Source organism: Haliaeetus albicilla, chromosome 13, assembly GCF_947461875.1.
Source record: "Haliaeetus albicilla chromosome 13, bHalAlb1.1, whole genome shotgun sequence".
Classification (NCBI taxonomy): Eukaryota; Metazoa; Chordata; class Aves; order Accipitriformes; family Accipitridae; genus Haliaeetus; species Haliaeetus albicilla.
In genome coordinates this window covers 1588120-1607468 of record NC_091495.1, presented here as the reverse complement: position 1 = coordinate 1607468, position 19349 = coordinate 1588120, and the positions used below count along the sequence as shown (strand labels likewise).

Here is a 19349-nt window from a genome sequence, read left to right as displayed (position 1 = left end):
ATTTTAACAGTAAGAGCCATCGGAATTTTTCATCTCTCTCATCTGCACATACCACACTACTTAAATTGCTTCTCGTAATTGCTATCTCACTCATTTGCTCAGCCAAAGACTTTCAAGTGGATTCTTAAATTGCCATTTGCTGATCTTTACGCCTACCAGGCTTTATTAGCTGGCAACACGTTGCTGCTTCGGAGAGCAACACACCATAGAGGACACCGCATAAAACAGTAAAATTAACAAGCTATATTGAAACTGTATACAAGAGGTGACACTGCAGGACCACAACCAGCATCCATCAAACTGTTTCTATGATCTCCTTCCACGCTCCCTTTATATTCAAATGGTGTATATAATGTTTCCAAGATTAATTTGGCTTCCCCTTCATTGGAAGCATCAACTGTGGAGAAAGACTGATTCTACTTTCTAACAAAATCAATTTCATGAATATTTATCATTATATTATGCTTCCAGGAGCTGATAACTGTTTACCTGCAAAACTATGCCTGGATCAAGGTAAAATCAAGCACTCTGCACTTACAGACTGTCCAGAAAAATGTTCTTTTACCTCTCACCTAACAGTTGTTGCTCCAAAAACCCAGGAGAAATACAGTTTAATATAAGATCTAACCCTGTACTTAAGATGAAATAGAAGACACTGCATGCACAATGCACGCACCAGTTAACTGAAGACAGACAAACAAAAAAAAAAGTTAAGGCAAAAAAAGATTCTTCTCAACGCCGTCACTGTACAGTAATCAATTGCTTCTCCATGGTGTTTTATTTCAGAGCAGTGAGGAGGAAAGCACACAGCACCTAGCCAGTCAGCTTTCCTTCTGCTCAGCATGTGAGAACCCAGATGGTTTAAGAGACCAGTAGTTGAAGTAGATAGTACTTAACATTGCTGCTCTGAATTCTGAGGTTGTTTTATTTCAAATCTGAAAATAAAAAGAGTCTGCAAGTCTGGTCTGGATTAAATGGAACTTGGTTGTGTGCCAGAAGCTAATTCATCACATTGAGACGGGCCACAGGGATCCTGAAGAGAAAGCCTGCTAGCAGAAATAAGAATGAAATCAGGAGCAGCTTGACTGGAAAGAGAATGAATATTCTGCCCAACAGCAGCTAGAAATTTAAGAGCAGGGATGGCTTTTTTTTCAGCAGAGGCAGAATGCCAGCAGCTGTGCTGCATCCTTTAAGTCCATGGCTCCGTGGCAAACTGGGGTTCATGACTTGAGAAAGACGTATTGCAAGACACCTTTAGCAACTCTTGAACGTTGGTGCCCAGAAGAGAAGACCGGGTGCCGAGGAAGGAGCTGGGAAGGACCTGCAGGACTTCTTCAAGCGCAGGGCTCCACCAGGCAGCACAGCCCCAGCTGAAGTACAGTGTTGTGGCCTCTCTCCACTGCTGGCCAGGAAGGGCAGGAGGCAGGGACCAGCTCTGCTCCAGCTGGACAGGGATCTATGAGAGCCAGTCACACTGTCCAGCAGGTCATAAATGGAAAGCAAGCCTTAACTGGTGCACACAGTGGGGCCAAGAATGTTGCCAAAACAGAAGCGCACTACTTTTTGAGGCATCAAAGGTCCAGGGCCAAAGCAGCTACAGCATACTACTTCACTCCTGGGAGAAGCTGCTTCCAGGCAGCCCTGCTGGGTGACAGCCACTGTCCCCTACCCACCTGATGCACGGCCAGCAACCCTCCACTCACGCCCTTCCAATCTGCCAGAGCAGCTGCACTAAGGTCCCTTTGACTACACAGCCTAGTTTTCCATCCTCCTCTGACCGTTCCCAGGAAGGGAAAGCACACCTTTGTACAGATTACGGCTACATGGTGCTATAAATGCCTTTCCATGTTAAGACCGTGTCAAGGTCAGTACAGTTGGATAAATAATTGAAAATGAGGTTTCTGATTCAAGCTGCCTACTCCCAGCTTTGCCCAGAAATTCAGTCTCTGCCTCCTGCTTCTAGAACCAATTGAGATTTTCCAGCATTCAAAATACCAAAGAACATTTAGAGGGGAAAAGAAAAAAAACAACATTGCTATTGCTTTTATATGCTGCTACATTGCTATTATGTGCTGAACTCCCCAGTGACTTTCAAAAGCTGATCAAAATGCCAGGAGGGTTTTTCTGACAGACTTGTTGGGTTGAATTGAAATGAATTAATCCTTCTCTACCCACCAACAACCTGTCAATGGTCAGAGCCCTCCACGCTCCCCGAGGATGCCTTTTACCTGTCTGCCACCATGTGTCCACGAGGGTGCAGCGCCCTTCTCCCACCACATGGTAGAACCACTGCCAAGCTTCGTTGTTGATGGGCTCTCCCACTAGACCAAAATAAGAAAGGAAGCAGCCTGAGACTCAGAGGGTTGCAGGCAGTTCATTCTCCCTTTTGGTGCACAACACCCTGAATGCATGATTTTTAAGCAGAATGCTTACAGCATTTTGCTGGGACGTGCAAAGGACTGCAACGCATTCATGTAACCGAGCACTGACTTTTTCCAGAAAGACCAAAAGGCAAGCAATAAATATCACTGAAAATAACTAATCAATGCAGGTCATATATAAGAACCTCTAGAATCCTAAATAGTGCAGGAAAATGCTGTTTGGGTCACCTACGCCAGTAAAATTCAAAGTGATGTCATTTACCGTTGGATAAATCTTTTTAGCAAAGAATGTGATCCTGCAAAATAAGCTAGGAAATAGGCAATCACACTACGGTTCAACGGCCCCAACTTCAGTTTATTTCTCCTTCTGCTGAGAAAATATATCAGCAGACAGGGAGCCTGCTTTATCATCTGTTTTTAACCACATCCCATCTGGTCAGCTGAGCTCCTCTGGTACCTTCATTTCACCAGCTAGAACCCCTTGTCTTTTTCACATGACGATTTCACACCCCTTACCCGATCCCAAGGTCCTCAAGGACGATCTGTCGTATTTCTTCACCCACTCTTCTCCATAATTCAGCAGCAAGCGTATAGCCGTAGGTGCTCCATAAAACTGATTAATTTTCAACCTTTGTACCACTTCCCAGTAACGACCTGCAAAATCACAAACAGGCTTTTTATCTGCCTAGTACTGATGTACCACTGCAAACACTCAGCAGGAAGGTTAACGGCCAAAGCTAAAGCTATGACTACTGTGAGTACAGAGCAAAACCAATGGCAACTTTTTTTATTTTTCACCCTGGATGCACAGATGTTCCCAAATGTCATAGACACAAGTTCCAAAGAAATGGAGCTTACCTCCCGTGAGCAGGCAGGTCACACTGGACAGGTTTCTAAATCTCCTTTGCCACACTGCCATGTCTAGCCAAACCTTTGCCCACCACTTCCTCACCTGGGTCAGGGTACACTGGAGTACTTTCAAACAGGACAGAGGTGGCTCCATTGCAGAGTGGTCCATACACAACATAGCTATGTCCCGTGATCCAGCCAATGTCAGCCACACAGCCAAAAACATCGCCTTGCTGGTAGTCAAATACATACTGCAAAGATAAATGTAAGGCCAGCTGACTTTCTGTTGGCAGGCGCACAGAGCTTAAAGGTAAGGTGCTGGACTGGACATCCAAGTGGGAGCAAGAGAGTGCACGGGGCAAATGGAGCCAGGCATGTAGGACGGAGCAGCACAAAGGCCAGCCCAAGGTGAGGAAGCAAGTCAGAGGGACCAGTACCAGAGCTTCCAGGCTCCTGACTGTTTCTGCAAACATACAGGGAGCATGACTGTACCAGCAGCTGCTCAGATTGGAGCAACAAAGCTACAACCAAAGCCCAGAGCCCTGGATACCTAAGGTTGCCTACTCCAGGCAGTTCATGTGGGACAGCTGACCCTGAACTGCCAGGAAGCTGCAGGCCTTGGAGGCTCAGACACTTCACCAATATCAACAGGTTTACATAAGAAAGCTGGAGAAACTGAGAGGTGCCCATGAAACATTTTCTGAGAAATGTTCTTAGCTGCTCAGCTTCTCTACCAGTGTATATCGCTTTCCAGGTGTTACGCTCTCCCTGCTCATCAGATTGAAGATAAAGATCTTGGAGAACTCATTGTCTTGTCTTGGTTACGGAAAATGCTTCCCACTGTAAATCTAACTCCTCTACCACATGGTGAAGAGGTCCTGACTTGTAAGGCAGAGTCAGCTTTATGTTTTAAATGAAAGAAAGTGGATCGGAACTAAAAGAAAACCCCATGAGTGTGTGGCAAGTGCCACACGTGAGTGTGCAAAGACCACAGAGGCCACTCAGGTCACCTGATCCCTCTACCTAGGAGACCCAATTCTCACCTTACTTTTGCAAGTGCCTTTCCCTCTCAGGCTCTGAAGTACCTCTAAAGGGACCACAGCTGCATACTGTGCCTCCCTGCATGTCTGCACCAGGGTGCAGGACCTACCTTCTGGACTAAGAAAGAGATGCCTTGGAGATTACACTGTCACTTAGAAAAGCTGACATAACAAATACCCTTCATGCAGAGAAGTCCAACACTCACACATTCAAATCTTGTACAAATTCAACTGTGTCAACCTAAAGAAAGAAAGCCTCTGCCTGAATTGTGTGTGATTACAAACAGGACGATACCCCTAAAGCCGGATGGAGATCTTTCACCGCAGTCCTCTCCACGTTTCACTGTTACCTTTTCATATGCAGAGCTCAGACCAGAAGCTTCAAGAAGCAGTGCCTTGACTTTTTTCTTTTTTCATGAGAAAGAAGGTTAGAATATTTAGACTAGATCACATAGAAAAGCAGTGCAAAGGTGCAACCACAGAGCATGAATGTAATCTTCAATCTTCAGACAACAAGTGCTATGCAAAGAGGTTGTTTTAAGAGTCCAGATCCTCTCTGAAATAAAAAAGGCCAGCATGCCACTGCAAAATACTACAGTAATATCCACATTACCGATGCCAGTGAGATACTTACCAGAACCTCCTCAGCTGCATCACTTTAATGTCCACAAATTCTGGCCTGCAACACTAGCATGTTTTAAATGCAAAAGTAGCAGCACTGCAGTTTTCCTCCCTTCATAACTCTAGGCTCTGGTTTGCATAGTATTATATTCCCCAGGAACAAATCCTGAAGATTAATTACACATTCTCAGACATTTGTCTGTTTGTTTACACCCAATAAACCAATTGGACAGCAAACACAGAATACAGCACACCTCACCAGTCCAAGCCCCTCTCGTTACTACTGTCGGAAGGTAAGTGAACCTCTTCCAGAGGATGCAGCTGAGTTACCTTGTGCGTGAGAGCAGCATACAGCAGGTATCCAGCCTGGGTGTGAACAATTCCTTTAGGTTTCCCAGTGCTGCCCGAGGTATACAGCATGAAAAGCATGTCTTCACTGTCCATACTCTCTGGAGTGCATACAGAAGCTGCCTTGGCCATCTCCTAAAGAAAAAGAGGTGGTAATGACAAAAAGACTTTGGCTATATGGAGCCAACCAACACTCCATCTCCAAGCATGTCAGCAGTGTCCAGAGACAAGAGCCACTGTTGCTGCTGCACCCTCGCAAACATCCATGGATGTATCATAGGTTATATGCGCTCACCTTGTGGAAAGGTTCCTGTGGACGCGTAGCACCTAGCCTTTCCACCAATACCTCTCCTAGGTGCAGAAGTCAAGGGGAATTGGCCAGATAAAATAACATTTCAGGAAAAAAATGGTAGGTCACAGCTTACATTTCAAGCCTTTGCAAGCTGCTGGTAGAAAACCAAAGTGTGACTGCAAACATGAACCACACTTGACAGCAGCAGCAAGGCTGACTGGATAGTTTAGGACTTTCCTTTTCCTTTTAAAACTGCAGTGCTACAGTTAAACTGTGCGTTCTTCTCCCTTCCCTGGCCCCAGCAGTGGATGACCGTCCTGTCCATTTGATCCTCAAATTCTAATTGCTCCTGCCTGTGAGAAGGAGAGTGCTTTACTCTCCTGCCTCTGCCACTCTCCTCATACTCCATTTGGCCAGGTGGGTGAGATCCTCTCCTCATCCCTACAATCAGAACCATGGGAGGGAAGGATGCAATGTCCTACTAAGCCAGAGCAAACTTTTGGTCCAGCTTGTGCACCCAGTCCAGCAGAGGAAGGGGAAATAATGTGGTCTGAAAGAGATGCTTGTGGTCACTAAACCTTGTAGCAGCAGAGGGCTTGTCTGCCCAGACCATAGATTTTTCAGGACGAGGTTGAACATTTTTCTTATACATGTACAAACTTGGAATAATCATTGTGTGTTCCAGATGCTCAACATATGGCTGTAAAAAAAGCACAGCTGGTTTGGTTCTCTCAAGCTCTGTACTGTCCTACATGAATAGTGATTCCTGCAAGGGTTATTAGGTGGCTCTTTGAAGGAATGTCTAGGTACTGCCTTTTTACAAGTACACACTGTAAACACGCTGTATTTACAAGTGAACACCACCAACGGCAGGTCCAGTTGTTTAAAAGTGTCTGACAAACAAAGCTTAATAAAATATGAAGAGCTGATAGGGTCAGATTTAATTCTTAGCCTCTGAGTTACAGCACTCCTGCTCATCTCAGGTATTTATTGTGACATTTCAACACTGCTAATTGAGACTGCCTTGCCAGTTTTTGAAACTAAGATGGAGTTCTCATATTCTCCATTACAACATGAACTTAAATTTTGCCGTAAGCCACTGCACAAGATCTGGAAAGCACAACTGCTGTAAAGATCAGTAATGTCAGAGTTCACAGCATTAACGGTTTAATTCTTGTTACGTTTCACACCCTACAACTGACAACAGGCTGAGCTCAGCTCTTGGATCACCAAAGCACCTCAGCCTGTTTACAGACTAAGGAACATCATCAGAATGTGCTTTGTGGAGTAAGAAGGAGTAAAACAATTTCCGAATAAAACCTGCCTTGTCTGTTTAACTTACCCTAGTAGTTGCTCCTATCTCATGTGACCAGCACAGGGATTCCTGAGTAATTATCTTGGCTGCACACAGGTGATTTCCAGGCATTATTACAACGAGTAGTTTCTGTTTACTGCTGCCGGCAAACTGATAAAACTACTTCTGCGTTAGGCTGCAGTCCCATGTGTACCAGCTAAACAAATTAGAACAACTGTTGTTTTCTTCCCCAGGAAGCACAAGTTCTAAATATTCCCAAGCCATCACTGTCCTCCCATCATGTGGTAACCACGACACTGCCCAGAGGCTATATTAAGCTTCTCCAGGAACTTGATTATTTCTGCACTGCCTTTCAACAGTGTCCAGTCTGAGAGTGCATATGACAAACCACAATGGAGTGTCTGAACACAGTATATAACACCACCACCAATGGTTATCAGTGCATTCCGGGTCTCAGGAAACACTCATTCCTTAAATCTCAGCACTGTTTGCAAGACTACTAAAATGGAGCAGCATACCCCCTGCCCATGCTGAGATGAGTCAGATGCAGATTGAGCTGCTTCAACTCACAATCCTAGCAGACTGTAAATACAGGCAATCCATTTGAGGATGAAGATCCAGATGCCATAAGGGGCTTCTCCTTTTCATCTGCGGAACTCAAGTCCAAAAGGCAGAGATGGGGAGAAAGATGATCTAGCCAACACTCAGGCCTCAAAGGAGTTATCCAGAGTGCCAATGGGTGTCTGCAGAGCTAGGTGACTGCAGGGACATACAGATGCTGTCACTGCAACACAGCTGTATCCACTAGCCCGCTGGCATTCTGTGGCAGCACGGGAAGAGCAGCACACACTGAAAACCTGTTCCAGAGGCAGCATAAAGGCTAGTCATCCCTGGCAGGTCTGATGCAGCTACATTAGAGTGCCAAGCTGCAGTGCAGCAGCTGCTTCATAGGCTTTTAGCCCAGCACACATACGTAAGGAAAGTATGGAGGCCCCCTGATTTTCCTTGGCTGCCAATTCCTAGTGTAGCCTACAGCAGATCAAAGACCAAAGGCAAATACCAGAGCGTGCGTGATCTACACATTCAGCAAGATTCTCATGCACATGTTCTGAACAGCCCTGCATTGGGTCTCTCAGACATATCTGTGTTAGCTGGTCCCTACATTTATTAGTGCACCATATTTCTCTCCCCCAGCAGAGTAAACATCACATACTTCAAGAAACATCAGGGGAAACAGGCAACAAGATTGTGTTACCAACACCAACATACCTCCTCAAGGGGAATATCATGGTCACCCATCTGGACTTTGTTATCTGTCCTCTGAGCAACAAAGACATGTTTGACGCTTGGACAGTTCTTCACAGCTTCATCCACAGTCGTCTTCAGCTGTATGATTCGGCCTCCCCTGACTCCCTGGTTGTAGGTGATAATTGCTTTGCATCCAGCTAAAAAGAGAAAGAATTAGCAGACATACCAGCCTGTCTTCAAGGCTAGTATGTGCACCCTGCTTTCATTACTTCTGGGGATGTTGTATAGGGCAACATGTGTGACAAATACTCAGAACTTCTATCAATCAAAAACCGTCAGTGCTGCTGACGAAAATACTTTAAAACCCGAGACCCACAGAGATTAGGGGTAGCTGGAACCTCCATAGGTTTAGTCCATCATCCCCACCCCAAGGCAGGGTTCACTCCAGCTAAACCATTTCTGACAGCTGCCAGCCCAATCTTCCTGAAACACTCCAATGGTAGCTCTTCCACCCTCTCCCCACCAGTCCACTCCAATGCCCATCAGGAACATGAGAAAGTCTCTCCCAATGTCTAGCCTAAGTATCACTCCCTGCAATTTAAGTGCCTCCATTTCTGCCTAGCAAAACCAACATGCAGAACAGTTTCTTCCCAGTTACCTGTGTTACAGTGAATACTGCTGCTTTAGTCTAACAGCTCACACGCCGAAACCAGTGCAAGACTTCCTACGACCTTAGTGAACAAGCACCTTTGCCCCTCTCTTATCCTATCTCTGGGGCTGCATATAAGTGTCCGTTGCAAACTGAAGCAAACAGCACCAAACTCAGCGCCTCAACTCAGAGGCGTTACCCTGCTCTGAGACACCTGCAGCCTTCTGAAACTCACTTGTACCTTGAGGGGAAACCTCCTGGAAGCCACAGCACACAGCAGCACCCTGGGAGAGCGCTTCAAATTGTACCACACTACGTTATTACAGAGCTGTGGCTGCGGAGAAATGGTTCTTTAGCCCATCACCTCCACACAAGTGGCTAAAATTGAGGGATAACTAAAACGTGTACTTGTTCTCTATAGATTAACACTAATAAAGCAGAAAAAAAAGCATGGAAATTGCTGTAAGACTTATTCCCTCACACTAGCCATAAAGAAACTGATGTGACTGCTAGGACATGAGCCACTTCACTTGCTATTTTGTTCTTCTGCTGGTATTTTTAGCATTACTTTTTACCTAATCACACTACAAGTGCTTTGGGCTAAGAACAGTTCTGTTTGTTGGTACAATGGCTAACAGAGCGGGGGCAGGCTGCCAACACTTCCAGTGCTATACATAAATCACAGTATCACAATCAAGACTGCAGAATTAGCACTGTGCAGGAGTATCAAAGAAACACTGCAATAACACTGCAAAAGAACAAATCAGGCCCCATTCCTAAGCTCTGGTTTTCCCTCCAGCTTCACTGCTGTCTGCCAGTAATCCAGTGCAGACTGAATGTTAAGCGATTTATAAAGTATTTTAAGGCCAGAGGATTCTGCATCTGCTGCTAAGGAAAAGGCTCTTCACAGTACTTTGCAAAGGAGAGTGAACTGTCCCGCCAACTGAGAATGAACCTTTTGTCTTTCTGCCAAGAAAACACAGCACTGGGATATGACTTGGAGCACTGTCCAGAGAGTTTTGTTCCCCGGTCTGCATCTACTTACAGTCTATGATCCTCCCAGCTAAGGACTCCGCGCTGAATCCAGCGAAGACCACAGTGTGAACAGCACCAATCCTGGCGCAAGCCAGCATGGCTGCCACAGACAAGGGAGACACGGACATATAGATGGCCACCTTGTCCCCTTTCTGTATCCCATATTTCTTCAGGGTGTTGGCAAGACGGCAAGTCAGATCCAGAAGTTCCCTGCGGCACAGAAGCAACCTGTTTTACGCGGGGGAGCAAAAAGAGGATGAACTTGAACCGAGTGAGGCATCGCGATCGCCTCGGGACCTTGTCATTTCAGCAGTATAGGGCACACCAGCTTTTGCATCTTAAAGAACGGTGGCCTGGGGTGCGGTGAGAACCAGACTGCTCCTGCCATTGGGGAGAAAAGAAAAGGGGGGCAGAGAGCCACGCTTGCTGCAGAAGGATGAGCGAGCGAGAGCCGCAGGCACTGCCCAGAGCTGCCAGACTCTGGCGTGGGTAGAGCAGCCAGCAAGCCAGTGGCTGTCCTGCGGCCTCCAGAAGTCGGTGTCCCTTTTAGCAATCCTTGATGCCTTTTTTACCTACGAGGCTCGGTCAGAAGCTACTGAGAACACGTGTGGGATAACACGAGATGAAATAGAAGTGTTGTCCCAAGACCCCCAGCACTGTTTATGTTGGTGAACTGCTGGAAGTGTTTCACAATTAGTACCTTCTCTTTAAATTGCAAGGGTAAAAAATGCATTTGCATGCATAAGGAAGAAAAGGAGAAGTCCCGAGACACGTGTGTGAGTGGCAGATTTTACAAGACTCTCATCAAAGCCTGATCACCCACAGCCCGAATTCCTCTATTGTCACTTCACCCTGCCGTGCTGCAGACCACAACAGCCTTGCAGAACAGAGATACTACTCCGAGTAAAACCACAGCCACTCTTGCATAGAGAAACTCAGGAACACCGACAACAGGAACAAAGGCTCTTTTCTCAGGGCTTGCCGCTGTGACGTGCTGACTTAATAGCAGAAACATTCCTCTAAGGATTGAAAAAGCAGTTTGTGGGCAAGGACTTGCGCCTACACTTATTCTGATGCCTACATGGGGGATAACACGATTGCAGGCATGCCTGGGACCAAGATGCTGTCACGAACTGAACAGCTCTGTGTGCCTGCAGTGGAAGGGCTTTGAGAAGAAGACAGATAACTGCACCAGGTGAGGATTGGTCTCACACCAAGGAAGGAGGTGACCCTCATGAGGGGCTGCAGAGCACGGCTTACCGGTGCCAATCATCAGCTCAGAGGAGAAGACTTGCAGAGTCTGCCAGGAATGAAAATTGTCCTCTGGGTTCAGGAACTTGCTGACTATTGAGGCCCAGAGGAGAGAGAGATCTTCTACTCGCTAGCACACTCATCTTCAACCTGTCAGCTCTGAACCCTTAGGGGTCTGTAAGCTATGCCACCAGGGACTCCAAAAAAACTGTTAACAAACAAATCAATTTTGGGAGTCTGCATTCCACAACAAGCTGTAAAGCATGAATCTACCAACGTATCCTTATCTCCCAGAACTGGCCATAGCTGTGAAAAAACAAACAAATTAACAAAGCCAGTTTTCAGCTGGTGGCTAATCTGCAAATAAAATGAAATGTTGTTTCTGGTCCATAAAAAATAGTTTTCTTTTTTTAAATCAATGCAAGTTGGAAATAGGCAAAGCCCAAGTGCTCCACTTTGGAAATGTTGTAACAAAACCACGGGCTGAGAATAACTTGGCATCTTACTTCTTTAGGATAGAACTCCATCTGCACTGTGAGGGCATGAAGCAACACAGCCATAGAGGAAGTATGAAGACAGATACAGTGATGGCTGGAGGGATACCACTTCCCTGCAATCTTTTGGAAGAGAAGGAAAATGAGCCTCAAATCCCAGCCACAGCACTTTGTGTTATTTATCTTAAGACTATTCCTGTAGCATGAAGTAAACAGACCACTCCTGAAGCACAGGAACTCAGAGAGGTGGCCAGACATGCTCAGTGCCTGCTCTCTGGCAGTAGCTGGCAACAACTACCACCACAGAGAGGTGGCGACCCTGCAGAAAGCAGATATGGAATGGCTTTACCCCGCTCCGAATTTCCTCCTAATCCCTTACAGCTAGAGATCAGCCTAAACACTAAAGCACAACATTCAATACTTCTTCCCAAGCGATTCATGACCATGCACGTTCCTGCTATCTACATAAGTGCACAGTCTGTTAGATGTATTATCTTGCTTACTTTTAGTAAGTTCATGAACCGAGCAACTCCGTGCAATAACAAATTCCCACCCAATGCTTGGTTTTGTGCCTTGTCCTAAAAGGTCACATTCTCAGGTCCAGATTTCATCTGTTGCTGCATTAGAGAAAAATCTCCTATGTGGATAAGTAGTCAAGAGCCAAAACAAAACTAAGCTGCTCAACGGCAGAGCATAGGAAGTGAAACAAGCCCCAGACAGCCACTTGTGAGAAAGCAAAATAAAAACCGCTTATCTGTGATGAAAAATACCCAAGTGCTTTCAGAGCTGCAGCCTCTTTCTCCTGAACAGAAATGCCAGAAGAGCTCTGGCTAGGGCATCCTTTCTGAGCAGCTCCATGGTTCGCTTGCTTACTCAGGACTCGGTGACCGTGATGGAAGAAGCTCTCATTGTTTTTTGATGATTAACCCCAATTTAACATTTGCTTAATGAGAGCGTGTGAGCAAGCCGATAGACAATAAGGACCAAGTCTTTAGCCCCAGATCCATTTGCTTTGCCTTCTCTTCTTTGTGCTCTGAAAGGCTGAGATAGGAAGGCCTCAGAGGTCCCTTGGTGGTGCAGCACATGGGGGAACAGACACAAAGGCAAAAAGAAGGTGAAGCCAAGAACTCCAACAAAGAAATCCACAAATCCCTGAGCATCAGGTGTGTCTTCTGGCCCCTGTAGCAGCAACTCAGGCTTCCCCTCCAGCTCAAGAAAGGGAGTTAGCAGAAATGGTGTGTCAGGAATCCTTCCCTTGACTCCCTCACTGCTTCACACACACTTTGCTATCTAACAGGCATGCGATTAGCACATGCCAGCAGGTTACACATTTCCAGTACTTAACCTAAACACGTCTCAGGGTGGAACAAGCACCCTGCAAGGTCACTGGCCCGCAGAACTGAGTGGGACAAACCTAAATGGACTGAGCAGGAGGAAACCATGGCCGTTACCCTCTCCCTGGTACTGCTGCCAAGCTCGGTGTTGCGGTCCCTCCAGCACACAAGGTTAGAAGAGCCAAGAGCAATTCTGGCCTCAAGCCCAGCATTGCCCCACCCTTGGCACAGAGGCAATGCCACTGAACACTGGCAGACTGTGCACGGGGAAGGACCTGCCTCCCATCCACACCCATGAGGTGTGTTGGTAGCAAGGCGTATCTACTGAAAATATACATCAGATGCTGAACAGAGCTAGACGCGGTCACCCTGGAGGCAGTGAGAGTGCAAAAGAAGGCATCTTCTGTCACATGGGGTTTGGAAAAAGGGTAGAGGAAGCAGAGGCTTAGAGTGAAAACGTCTACCCTGAAAGGCCTCAGCTGTTGCCAGTGAAGGACAGAGGGTGGCCAGAGGCTCGGAGCAGATGTGCACTGCTTCTGCAAACCACAAGAAGAGGGAGAAAGGCAAAATCCCCAGCGATGCTTGTAGTGTTGCCGCCTGCCCGCATGCCAAAGGATTTCCGTGCAGCCGCCCAAGCAGACGGTGTGGAGCAGGGCACTACGCTGAGCGGAGACAAGCAGGATAACCACTGGAGACAGACAAAGCCATGGGACACACGGAGGGTCCCAGGGTGCCCAGCTCCCTGCGCGCAAGGCAGGCAGACAACAGAAGGATCTCAGCAGAGCCACTGCAGGAGAAGGAAACGTGCCGCAACAAAAGGAAGCGCCCGGCCCCCTCTGCGCAGAGACAGCCGAGAAACTGCAAAGTCAGTTCATGGTGCAACGGTCTGCAGATCCTCTGCAAAAGCAGATTGTAAGAGCTGAGAGCAAATAAAAGAGCAAAGTGGGCAGCAGAACGCCAGTGGGTAAAGTATCAGGGTGGAGCTGAGAAACGGGGAAGCAGCAGCCAGTTGGACCCAGGAGGCGAGGCCGTCTGCACAGAACAAGGAACAGTATATATAGTACATGCTTTTAAAACAAAGCAAGCCAGGGAGATGGTAGGCGCATTAATGAACATGGGCAGGGAAGGACTTGCTTTTGGAAAATGTTATCTTCCAACTGAAAATGTGGACAAGTCCAACCCATTCATTGTACTGCAGGTGTGAGGGTAGATAGATGCTGAACGTGGATTTCACACGAATTTACCCATCCCAACCATGCACCTCCAAAACCAGAGGGAAGCACCATCTTACCCCAGTGACATGCCTGCTCATGGCGCAGTTGACACACTGACAGGCTTCAAACACCATGCACAAGAGCTCTGGGGAGAGCCAGTTCTCCCACTGTGCCAGCAGGAAATCTGAGCAGCCCACCGATTTCCGTCAGCTTTGGAGCAAGCCCTTTGCATAGCTGTTTCATGTCACAACCTGCTGGAAAACCATCTCCTTTCAGAGACAGAGCAGTCTGCTCCTGTCATTTCCCTACAGCCCTGTAACATGGCACTGCCGTGGCAAGCAACATGCCACACACTTTGTACAGAGTTTGCAAGGTCTCAGCTTGTGATGATCACTCTGTCTGAGCTCTTCTTGAACTACCTGCAGCCTGTTTCGCCTGGTTTAGCTGTAACAGTGATTCTTCTAACTGACCAGGTAACCATGGCTAAATTTTTTTATGCTTCTTTATTTTTTTATGCTACCGTCATGGGTTCACAACCCTAACATAATGAGGTAGTGTAAACAAATACAGGCCTGATATGATAAGAGGCCTTGAGAAACAGAGGCACAGGACATGGCATGAAGGAGAACAGCTGTGGGACAAATGATGGAGCACAGGCTGGCACTGGTGGCCCCATGCTGCAAATGACCTGTAAAACAAAATGTGCACCTGACACTGGACAAAAGTGGTGTCAGCGGTAACCAACAGGACCTCCTTCTTTCTTTTTCTGTAATAATTAGATCTTGACTAATAAGATTAGAATGTTAAGCGTTCAATTATACTAAGAATAAATTCTTGGTTCTCTCCACATAAGGTGTGCTGCCTTTTTGCCTGTAAACAAGACTTTGAGCGTTAACACTGTTCTCTTTTAGAGACTCATCACCCTTTATGCAGGCATCTCCTTGGCTATCACAGCATCACTTCTAAGCACAAGACCTGCAAGGTTGGCCCTCCAGCAGAGCTAGCAGATCACTGTTCAGGCCAGTACTTCTGTTTAATCTAACAGACGCAGCATTTCTCTCCCTATCTTTACAACATCTCTGTTCAGAAACTACCAGACCATATTTTTCCCAGATCCCTCCCCAGATACAGTGGTGCCTCTGTTTCCAAAGCCCATCGCTCAATGTCTGGAACAACGACTCCTATAAAATCCACCACCAACACATGGCATTTCTCTGACGCATTTTAGGGATGCCTGGCAGAAACATTTTTCCAAGAAGTCTGATGCTATCTTTTGCCACAGCAAGACAGCCTGCAGCTTTCTAAACAAAGGAAGCCAGTTCTTTTTACATCCAAAAAAATCGCATCAAGACCTTCTTTGGGAAGCAGCCTTTTGCAAAGCATTTCTAGACATTTTCCTAATCTATTCAATGCCATATATGGGCTTTGACAGTTCTTGTTTAGGAGGCTCCGCACAAGCCATATTCTCTGCTGTCTCAGCATTACAGCTGAGTTGAGTATCTCTTGCAGCAAACAGTTTACTTCCTGGAACCACAGTTTGGATCAGGCTGAAACTATTTGAAAATTCAGGTCAAATGCCCCAAACAGGTTAGCGTAAAAAGAAAAAAAACAAAAACAAAAAAAACACCACAAAAAAAACCCCCAAAACCAGAAAACCCCAGATCTGGGCATCTCTCAGCCCAGCACCCTTATATCTCACCTCCTAGCTGTTGCTCTACATGAATTACTGTGGAACAGCGGAGTTCAAAGCCTGCCTCTATACCTTGTGATCACAGCACCACGGACACTGTCGTTTGAGATGTGGTTTCAAGTTCCCTGGGACACAGCAGATCTTCACACCCATCCTTTCTGCCTGGGTCAACATTCTGGCCACAAGGATAATGCGCAAACCTATTCACCCTTCACTGCAGCCTCTGTGACAGTGCCTTAGTTTAACCTTTCATTTCCCTAACTTCTTGCTAAATAGAGAAAACATGTGTTTCCTTTTTTTCACCAAAAGGAAAATTCAACTTTTTTTCCATTTTAGTGAGAATAGCTGAAAAATATAAAGCTCAATGTGAGGCTTTTTGGCTGTAGGCTCAATTGCTAAGCCAAGGACAATTGTCCAGCCTTCCTGCAGATATCCTGAACCCAAGGCAAGGAAAACCCCTTGTGACCTCTTTCAGCTGAGAAAATGAAAGGTCCCTGAGCTGCCTTGCGTGGGGAAAGCCAAAAGCCTGGGCAAGATTACTTGCAACTTCAACTTAGGAAGCCAACACTGGAAAGAAGGAAAAGAGTTTGCTGTCAATGAGAGACACCTTCCACATTTCACAGCCTGGTGAGTCCCCACACGACTTCCAGCTGCAGTCTTCACTGTGATCTCTAATACAATTTCAACCATTTCAGCTCAGGCTGAGGAACCACCATCTGTTGGCTTGTTAAAGGCATAGCTGCAATGTGGCTAATGAAGATGTCCAACCACTTCTCTCCCACCTACCTAGGACCCTAAGAAAAGCTACCAAGGACCCTAATTTCTGGTCCCCCAGCTTCTGCTTTTCACTCCCTACTTTGTACTTTGCATTTTGAACATTCCTTCTGCCTACAACATTTTCTGCACCTGAACAAGCTCCTTTGTAAATTAAAACCCTTCCACTGAGACCCAACCTGCAACCCTTTGCAAAAATAAGTTAGCTAACGTGTACTGTTGCCCACTTCTTTGCACAGTTCCCTTTGGCAATATCCATAGGATTTTGCAGTGCTAGGAAACACTGGCTCACAGGTGGCTAAATTGTAGAGACAGTGGTAAACAAGGGAACACCAGAGAGAATAAATAACAATAACCCATGTTGGACAGGGGGAGGTCTGGCATAACTTTAGCTGCTGTCTTTAACATTCCCTGTTGCTGAGCTTACAGAAGCTGCAACCCAACAGCTTCAGCCACCAACTCTGCCTGCTTGTACAAGGCACTTGATAATATAGTGCCCTTTAAAACCCACGGCTCAGCAACACACTGGGGAATTCCTTTGCAAAGTTTCAAAGCTCCTGGGCCCTGACAACATTCACAGAGCAGGACAAAACACTCCCAGCCGGGTTGGACCCTTCCGCCAATAAATTCAGCTGGCTGCTCACAGCAGTACACTCCTGTGGGTTAACTGCTACTTTGCCACTGTCCTACCACTGAGTTTAGCCTCCAGAGAGCCAGACCTCTTGATAACAGATTGCCATGATCTGTCTCCACTTTGCTGACTGCAGCCACCAAATCCCAGGAGGGCTGAATGCCCTGTTGTCACAAAGCAGTAAAAAAAAAAAAACAAAGTCTCCTGCCTTCCCATTCCAAACTGGAGATAAATTGAAACTTAGCTGAATTTCTGCATGATAAAGAGGAAATCCAGAGAAAGGAAAAAGCACAAGAGGGGCCAGGGAACTTTTTTCCCCCCAAAATGCTGAGTTGCATCAGCTGGAGAGATGGCACAAAACTCAGCAGTGAAAAAGATCATCACAACTGAGCTTGTTAAGGGCAGCAATCATCATTCAAGCAAAAGTGAAATGTTTCACCCATGGCTTTGTTTATCTTTGCCAGTAAGGAGATGTTTGGACTCCTCTCCTAGCACCGAGCACTTGAACTCAGCTGCATAAACACAACCCACCCTGCTGACAAGCATGTATAGGGATGTAGGCTGACATAGGCACAGCCCCACCAGCTCTTTGCCCGCTGCCAGCTAGGCAGTTAGTGGGGCAGCAGACAGAAACAGAGGCTCTTGCTTCTCCCAAGGATGAGCAAGCTGGGACAGGACTTTCCAATGTAGCTGCATTTCTTGCCAATGCATGGCGGAGGTCCTGCTGATTGAGGATTTCCCCTTCTTCAAGGAGGAGGAGCCCTTTTCCCGCACAGCCACCTGCTTGCTTTGCAGGCTGTGATGGGAACGGGGCCAGCGCTCAGCTGTTTTCTTGCCCCTGACAGCTCCCCAGAGACGGGAGAGCACCCACACCAGCAGCCACATCTTTCCTTGTGCCACCCAGGGCTTATCTATAAAGAGAAGAAGCTCACAGCAGCAAGCCTGGCAAAGTAGATAACGCAAAAAACTGGTGCCTTGTATTTCTCTGCACATAAGCCCTGGACACCTCCCAGCTGAGATTCCAGGACCTTCCTCAAAGCTGGTCCATTAAGGCAGCGGCCAAATTAAAGCCTTTACCTTCCTAGCGCACAACTTTAAGGCAGCTGTCTCATTAACAGCACATCCAGATCCTAAGGAAACAGGCATAACTCCTCTGCCACAGACACCAGAGTTTGGGTCCTTCTGATATCCAGCATCCCTCTCCTTCCCTCTTTATACTGCGGCTGTCCTGCACTGAGGCTGGCGTGCAGAGACCACCCTGCTACAGAAAGCTCTTGGAGGATTACTCAACCAGCATCACAGCTTCTGGGCCACCTCTTTTTCTGATATGCTTTGCCTCACAAAACTTCTAGCTAAAACAAGACGCCACTGCAAAAAGTTTTCAGCTAAGCTCAGCCTCAAAGGGAGGTCAGTGCCAGCACACCTTGGAAAACTTTACTGCCCCATTTAAAACCTTTAAAAATGCAGCCCAAAGACCACGGAAAGGGCAAAACTTTTGATTCTCTCCTTGCGTACACACCCATATAATATCACTGTTTTCAACAAAGCTATTCCTGGCTTAATGAGAGAAGCAGAGAACCAAGTGACCTGTTTACCACGTCGTAGGACCAAAGCCTCTTGAGAAACTGCGTCACCCAAATGCAGTCACATCTCACCAAGAACATCAGGCAGAAACAAGAACATGGCTCTCAAATACAAGGAGAGGTTTGAAAATAGAGGTTGCCAACTTGCCTTTCACTTGCATGTTCTTCCTTCGGGTTGCTAGTTACTGTATCTTTGTAAGGCTGCGCAAAGAGGGATTCAGTTTTTAGATGTGAGTTTCTTCTCTTCAAGCCACACAATCACAAATCCACAGGCTGAAAATGTGCTTTCTTCCAAATACATTTTGGCATGGCCATGAGAAAAACAGTTCTGTTGCTGTTCAGAAAGGCCTTCTCATATCTCCTGAGAAGACGGTTTGAGGGTCTGGAGCAGCTCAGCACATTTCAAGTAGCACAATCTGAGGGGGAGCCTAGAGTTGCCTCAAATGAGGCTCTGCTATCTGATGGGCTGCTCTCCTTCTCAGGTTAATAAGAGCACAATTCCCACCTGTGACCTACCCCCAGTTTCACACCTGGGACATGAAGAGAGCAGTAAAAGTACATACACCACCCCAAACTCTAGGAGAAACCTTCGATTCCATC

The 19349-nt window shown here is 46.6% G+C and overlaps 1 protein-coding gene across 2 annotated transcripts in view; it reads right to left on the bottom strand.

Annotated features, from left to right (window-relative positions):
• ACSS1 (acyl-CoA synthetase short chain family member 1) overlaps window positions 1-19349 on the bottom strand; it is a 38632-nt gene that overhangs the window by 13860 nt on the left and 5423 nt on the right. For both annotated transcript variants that reach the window (XM_069799861.1, XM_069799862.1), the window contains 6 exons: window positions 9789-9988; window positions 8116-8291; window positions 5222-5374; window positions 3334-3481; window positions 2898-3035; window positions 2229-2321 (listed from right to left, as the gene is read on the bottom strand). In XM_069799861.1, coding sequence (XP_069655962.1) covers window positions 2229-2321; window positions 2898-3035; window positions 3334-3481; window positions 5222-5374; window positions 8116-8291; window positions 9789-9988 — 908 coding nt within the window. The remainder of the gene's footprint in view (window positions 1-2228; window positions 2322-2897; window positions 3036-3333; window positions 3482-5221; window positions 5375-8115; window positions 8292-9788; window positions 9989-19349) is intronic.